The 7,732-nt window shown below is 38.7% G+C and overlaps 1 protein-coding gene across 1 annotated transcript; it reads right to left on the bottom strand.

The window, feature by feature from the left end:
• Positions 1–207: 207 nt before the first annotated feature.
• LOC139810165 (uncharacterized) lies at positions 208–2,215 on the bottom strand. The gene is made up of 5 exons (XM_071773483.1): positions 1,854–2,215; positions 1,641–1,770; positions 1,039–1,548; positions 725–958; positions 208–472 (listed from the first exon to the last, which is right to left on the bottom strand). Exons 1-5 carry the CDS (start codon positions 2,049–2,051, stop codon positions 339–341), a joined length of 1,206 nt encoding a protein of 401 aa, XP_071629584.1. The 5' UTR covers positions 2,052–2,215; the 3' UTR covers positions 208–338.
• Between the last annotated feature and the right edge of the window lie 5,517 nt (positions 2,216–7,732).

The following is a 7,732-nucleotide window of genomic DNA, read 5'->3' as shown; positions in this document are numbered from 1 at the left end:
CCCTGTAGTTATAGATTAAAAATATATATTTCAATTTTAACGTACTTTGGATTTCGAACCAATGGGTTACGCCTATGAACTTATGAACTGTATAGAGAGACAAGGAAATGACTAAATAACAAAATATGAGAAAAAAATTATGTTATTATTATTACAATTTTTTTACTCTAATACATTACTTATAGGTATCATTATTAATACTATTGTTACGCCCGTGCTGGACACTGAGTAGAGAAGTCGCGGAAAGCTGTGAAGCGCGCTCCTTGACAACGGGAGTTTGTTGATGGATTTATTGATTTTCTGTCTGGCGGATTTTTGGAATCCGCACGCGTTCTGTTTTACGAGCTTGGAATAAACGTATTTCTTGAGTTCTTTTGAGTTCTCTTTCCTTTCGCGAGTTCTGCGAAATACGTGCGCGAGTGTGGAGTGCGCGATAGTGTTACGGCGGCGAGCTTACTCGACGAGCGTAACACTATTATCAAAATCATTATTTTAATTACAATTATTATTAATATTAATATTATTATTATACAATTGAAAATATATTCTATTTATTAATAAAGAGACTGTAGAAAAACACTCATGAATTAGTACTTGTATACAGAGATATACAGAGTGTAGGAGTTTCTTTTAATAAGGATGCTAAGAATATCTATTTTTGTAATCATATTTTGTAATCATTAGTCGTAATATAAATATAAACTTCAGTTTGTATCATATATACCTGTGCTAACATCATACTCCAAGGATTTTTTAATGTCCATTTCATCCATCAAAACTACACTATCACTTTGATGCGTAGATGAATGAGTTTTCTTTTTCTTTGCCATTAATGAAAGGACATCTTTTAACAGACCAGGAGAGAAATCAAGTTTACTGATGTGTTTGCATAAAGTAGAATAAGCTGGTAAAGGTAACTGGAGGTCTTTTTTCAAATATAAATAGGCCTTCCATCCAACTGTAAACAGAAAGTATCAAAATTAGTGTTAATTCCATACAAAAACTAACATTACTTTATTTAAAAATTGAGGGAATTACCAGCGTATCTTATTTGTATTGCAAGTTTTAAGCATTCAAGAGACCATGTTAGTTGATGTGGATTAGATAATCCTGCAGCAAATTTCTTGAAAAATGGAATCTTTTCCAATTTTTCAGATAAGGTACAACATTTTTTCTTATAAGATTTCATTTTTGTTGTCATTTTTAGTCGTAATAATTTTTCATTTTCATATTTCGACTTTAGCATATTAGCTTTTGCACGCTCTTTTTCTAATTGCAGTTGCAAGTATTTTATTTCATTAGCTTGTCGGATAGTACCTTCTTCATTAGAAATGTATTTTGTTTGTAACATAAGTGTGTCATTGTCACCATCAGTTTGAATGCTTGTATCTGTGACCATTTTTGCTGATGGAAAATGTTCATTTAGTGAATTTCCATCGATAACGTTCTCATTATCCCTAATATTACTGTTGAAATTAGTTAAAATCACCGGATTAAAGTCTTGAACATAATCATTTTCAAATAGATTTTCGTGAGGAGTTTGTTGCCCTGCAAATAATAAATGTAATTAAAAAATAATTATTATTATCTAATATCCACAGATATTGAATAAAAAAATATGATTCTGCAATAATTCTTACCAACTGCTAACTGGTTATTGAATGTAATTGTTGAATTTTCATCATTAAAAATAGTTGGAACAGCGTTTGGTTTTAATTTTCGCCATTTATCCTCTCGGTGGTTTTCAAATTGGGAGTCATCAAAGTGACGCTACATAAAATAAAAAGTGATAATTAATACTTGCTCGAAATTTAAATTATAATATTTTTAATTGACATAATTCATTTACATACCTCGCATAACCTCGAAGTCGGTGCTATACTTTTGCCGCATTTTTCGAGCCATACTTGTTTTCGTTGCTTGTCTTTGGGAAACCGAAACATACGAAACCCATTTTCACTGCGATTCTTGCAATGTTTTGCACAGCAGCCTACCATTGCAGCTTTTCGTCTTTCCGACGAGACACGTGTCCGTACAGTGCCGTACACCATCAGCGCGAATGGCGAATTACGCACACAGTAACAACTATTGTACGACGTGCACTAATACACAGTCACTGGATCCAAAATGGCGGCCGTCGGAAGACCTTAGTAGCGTCGCTACCGACGCGTCATTTACCGACCTTGACTACGACCATGCCCTGTGACCACACGCGCATGCTCAGTAGCCGCACGCGTATGTAAAACTGCGCCAATTTTAAATGAATCAATCGTGCAGAATAACCAAGCGTCTTGATTCAAGCAGTTAGGTATTACGCCGGGAGTTTGTTTAGTTTTATTATGCGGGGGAAGGGGCACCGCCACAGGCTATTTCTATGTAATCTTCGGTATTTCTATTTTCCATTATATATTATTTTAGCCGTCGCTCGTTATTCGTTAAAAAGTTATTAACAAAAAAAAATTTGGAAAATATAGCAGCTATTTTAAGTATTGAAAGGCATAAATAACTAATATATATATGTCGAAATAGTTCACGCATTATACACTTTCCACGCGAAACGAGGTGCCACATGGGTTCATGACGCGCTTTACAACTTAGCATGTACTTTAAGTTGTAAAGCGAGTTCCACGCTTTCAACCACGGGGGGGTGCGAGGGGGGGCCGAGACAGGCATAATCCCACGGATGGTAGCTTCGCACCACCGGCCGCTCGACCGAGTGCGTGAACCAAATGTCCGAACCTGCGGTTCCTCTCGTACTGGTGCGAGGGGGGCCGAGAGCCCCCCTCGCACCGCCTCGTCTGTGTGTGTGTGTGTGCCATGTGTCCACGCGAAACGAGATGCCACATGGGTTTATGACGCGCTTTACAACTTAGCATGTACTTTAAGTTGTAAAGCGTGGACACAAACACACACACACACACACACACACACAGACGAGGCGGTGCGAGAGGGGGGAGCCCTCCGTGGTTGAAAGCGTGGAACTCGCTTTACAACTTAAAGTACATGCTAAGTTGTAAAGCGCGTCATGAACCCATGTGGCACCTCGTTTCGCGTGGACACACACACACACACACACACACACAGACGAGGCGGTGCGAGCCTCGCACCCCCCCACGGTTGAAAGCGTGGACCTCGCTTTACAACATAAAGTACATGCTAAGTTGTAAAGCGAAATTATAAAGCACATGCATGGAGGGGTGCAAGTGGGCTTACATGCGTGAGCGCACGTGAACAGGAAGGCTTTTCTCCCCTGCACCCCCCCGCCCCAAGCATGTACTTTATAATTTCGTTTTACAACTTAGCATGTACTTTATGTTGTAAAGCGAGGACGGGGAGGGTGCAGGGGGGGGCCGAAGGCCCCCCCTCGCACCCCCCTTGTGTGTGTGTGTGTGTGTGTGTGTGTGTGTGTGCTTCCCACGCATAATTAAACTAATGAAACTCCCAGCGTGAGATCTAACTGCTTGAATCGAGATGCTTGGTTATTCTGCACGATTGATTTATTTAAAATTGGCGCAGTTTTACATGCGCGTGCGACCACTGAGCATGCGCGTGTGGCCGCAGGGCATGGTCGTAGTCGCTGCATCTCGTCGGTATGACAGGAATCATAACCTGATTCCTGTCAACTTTAACCGTTAATATCTCGCTTCGCGGGGCAGAGCGACATTTTTTTCTGCCAGATTCGGTCGTTTCGTGCAAAAACGCGTCGATTAAGCCCAAGTTGAACGAAATTAGTGAGGAGGCCACTATTCTTCAGATTTACCCCAGGAATGAACATCAATAGGATTAGAAGACAAACAGATACACCCTTCACCGTCACATATACAAAGGATCACAGATAATACTTCGTGATGCAGCTACACGTTCTATATATCTAATGTTCTATAAAAGAGCTTTGCAGTTATCCCATAGAAGATAGCAACTGGTCCAATTTGCACAATTCAACACCAAATGAACATATAACTGAACATTAAATTCAGCTCTTTCAGCTATGTTAAGATATATATAAATTGAATCTGTGTAAGATTGTTAGAAAGACCGTATTTTAAGTGCATAAGATTGTCCAGTAATGTTATGTTATATATGGACCAAGCACTAGATTCACACGCGTAGGTCACACAGAAAAATTAAATGCTACGCAAGAATCTTACATAACGCTTTCCGCTATCGCGTATTGCACTTTCGCGCGCTTTCAAAAGATATTAATACGGTAAAACAAAGCTGACGCACTCGAGTATACTATTTTCTAATGGCATTGGGATACTTCGGCTGCCTAACCTATATTTAAGTTGAGTGCGTAGACACGTGTACGCACGTAGTTACATATGCAATAAATGTATAATCGCCATAGGGTAAATAGTAGTTCTAAACACTGAGTTAAATAAAATAGTTATTATAACGCAATTATCCGTATAAAACCTAAAACAGACTTTGCATACTTGTTTCAGAAAACATAAACTAGGTATCATATTCACACAAGTCTATAGAAATATGATCACAGTTCAGCATAAGGAAACTGACTTGAGTTCAACAATTAATGCAGATATAAGCCCGCGCGAGAATAGTAACGCGTTATTATTATTTAACTCCAGGCGCAAAGGGAGTCGATCGGCGTTTAGCCTAGAGGGCGGGCGCACCAAAAAGAATAATCCACGGCACCGTAACTCGCGTAAATTATCAATAAGACAGTATAAAGTCTCACGAAGAAGAAACGTATAAAAGATAAAGCGGTGGTAATCGCCATCATGTCAAACGTGTGCCGGTAGACTATGCACACGGCCATTTTGATGTATTTCTAAGATTGCGCAGATCATCAGACACCTGCAGACGAAGGTTCTCGAAGACGTGACTCGCCATTATGACCGTGAGAATTCATGACGATTTACAAAAATGGCCGTTATAACGGCAGTAACGGCACATGTGGAACATAGAAGTTAATGAAAATTAACGGCACCACATCTAGTTTACATGAAACTCACCAAGATATTTAAGGCAAATTGTACTATATTATATTTAGGCTTCCTTCTTAGCCATACAAATCTCCTTATCGTCTCAACAGATTCGCAAAGGTGCCAACCCACTCGGCATGTAATATTTCAGAAACATTTCTGCAAAATTCCATTTGAAATATTACACCTTTCATCAATATTTCAGAAATATTTCACGACCGTTTCTGCAATATTTCTGCAATGTTTCAATCGGCACAATTATTTCAAATGCAACTTTGCTGAAAGATTTCGGCAATATTTCGGTAATATTACTGAAATATTTCTGAAATATATCTACGAAATATTGCAAAAACACTTCAGAGATATTTCAAATACATTTTACACTGAGAAAAATGTTTTGTATTAGCAAACAAAATTTTGTTACTGACGTAAAAATTATTTGTTGATATGTGAAAAATGAAATATTTTGTTACCGGAACAAAAAAAATATATTAAGCCATGTGCGTATAGCCGCCGCGCATTTGTCCAAAGAAATTCGCTCTCTCAGCCGGTCACCCATCCAAGTAGTATACCGGCGCCTTATTGCTTGACATCGATGATCGAACAGGGTAGTGGTGATCCTCTGACTCTGACGCTTCTTTCTTTCTTATACTTGCTTATTTTGGTGACCATAAAGCTATCGCATAACATTATTAACAATACAGATATACGAATAAATATTTTTTGCCAGTTAACGTCAAATATTAATTTATATTAAATATTATTAAGTATTTTATATTTTATATTAAAAATGCCATATGACAAAATTTGGAATATCAGAAAATTCTTAATATTATAAAAGAGAAAAAATGCAATAAAATGTAATAATTATATAATAATAAATTTAATTTTTTATAAGTTCTAAAGTCTGTCAGCAACTTTTCGGAAATATTACAAATGCAATGTTGTATGTGAAACATTCAAAAATATAACGCGTGCAATTTAAATGTAAATAATAGTTTTATCATGTATCAGAAATGTTTCTAAACCATTACATCTGCAATATTTCTTCTGCAATATTGTAGAAATTCATTGCCTGCAATTCACTTTTTCATTACCTACGCAATCCTTCAGAAATTTTTCAGAAATATTTTAAATGCAATGTTGCGTTTGATATGTTACAGAAATATTATTTGTGCAATGCAAACATAATATTACTTTTATAATGTTTCAGAAATATTTCTGAAATATTGCATCTGCTACATTTTTTTGCAATATTACAGACACTTACAAATATTGTAAACAACTTTCTGAAAGATTTCAGAAATATTGTTAATGCAATATTATAAAAAACATGATGCAGGTATGTACATTTCTAAAATATTTCAGATGCATAGTTACAAATGAAATGTTAACGAAATATTTCTGTACTATTTCCGAATATTTCAATATTTCAGCAACATAATATGCCGAGTGGGAAGATTATTCATCCACCGTCGAATAGACGGGGCAGCCATTACGTTCGTCAAGTTGTCATAAGGCGTGGCACATGTACAAAAACTCGAGATCTTATAATAAATATCACCGATTTCCGAGTAATATATATATCGACAAATGCGCAATTTCATAATTAATACCACGGACGAACAATCTGTGGCGACACATACTGGATTACCAATATTTCGGCAATAATAGATACGTGCCACGAGGCACTTGTATAAGCAAACACATAGAGCAAAGTGAAAATTGCCGATATCTCCAACATATCACATCAAAATATATATAAAAATTAATATATCTCGGGTCAAAAACACCGCGCGAATCGCCACGCATTGAGTGCAGTCCAAAATTCGAAAGATAGAAACCACAACTAGAACTTATAACGCGGAGCACACGGAAGCACGTCCGTCCTCCATCGTGACCACCGACGGACTCCTCTCTCGCGCTTCCTATCCCGACCTGACCATGCGGCCTCATACATTCTTACTTTCTCCCTCTCTTCCTCGCCCCTTATCTTTTCCATCTTCCTCCTTACACCCTTCTCTTCCCCCCATTCCTAGCCTATTCTTTCTCCCATTTCTTTCTCTCCTCGTTCCACCTCCACTCTTTGTCCTCTATCCATATCCTTCTATTCGTCACCCTAACTTTTCTTCTTTTCGCCCTCTCCTCTTTTGCCTTCTCTACACAACCTTCACGTCCCGACCTGACCACGCTTCCTCTTCGTCTCTTTTCCCTGCTCCTGCTTCATCTCGTCAACCTTCCCGTTTCGTCTCTCCGCTCTCTGCCTCCGCTTCCCGTCCGGTCCTCCGTCTCTCTTTGCCTTTCTCCTCCTCCTACAAGCAAACTTTCCTCAGTTCATGTTTCTTATCTCTTAACCTTATTCCTCTTCTCTACTTCTCCTCTATCCTCCGTGCGAGTGCGTGTATGTGTGTAATCCCTGCCTCTCTCCTCCTTCTCCCCTACTCTCCTCCTCCTACAAGTAAACATTTCTCAAGTCCTATCCTTTTTACCCTTCCTCTCTCGTTCTCTCTGCCTGCTCTACTTCCTTCGTCCTTTACACCCTTTCTTTCTGTCTCCTCTCCGACTCTCTTCCCCGCTCCTGCCTCGCCTTGTCTCTTCTTATCTCGTCCCTCCACTCTCCGCTTCCACTTTCCGTCTGCTCTCTCGTCCTTCTTCCCCTTTCTTCTCCTCTATTATTCACCCTTTGGTTTCCCTACTTCTTCCCTCCTTTTTTTCTCATTTTACTTTACTCTCAACTCGGCCCACTTCCGCCGTAACTCCTTCCCGCCACCAATCAGCGTGCCACG

The sequence above is a fragment of the Temnothorax longispinosus genome, chromosome 3 (genome assembly GCF_030848805.1).
Source record: "Temnothorax longispinosus isolate EJ_2023e chromosome 3, Tlon_JGU_v1, whole genome shotgun sequence".
In the NCBI taxonomy this organism is placed as follows: domain Eukaryota; kingdom Metazoa; phylum Arthropoda; class Insecta; order Hymenoptera; family Formicidae; genus Temnothorax; species Temnothorax longispinosus.
Note: the sequence above shows the minus strand (reverse complement) of the source record. Positions and strands in the feature narration are given on the sequence as shown.

Excerpts from the sequence above, each read along its gene's own strand:
- LOC139810165 (XM_071773483.1), bottom strand. The coding sequence starts at position 2,051 with ATGGTGTACGGCACTGTACGGACACGTGTCTCGTCGGAAAGACGAAAA. Across the intron at positions 1,549-1,640 it reads CAATAACCAGTTAGCAGTTG|GGCAACAAACTCCTCACGAA; the intron begins GTAAGAATTATT and ends TATTATTTGCAG. Across the intron at positions 959-1,038 it reads AATACAAATAAGATACGCTG|TTGGATGGAAGGCCTATTTA; the intron begins GTAATTCCCTCA and ends TTCTGTTTACAG.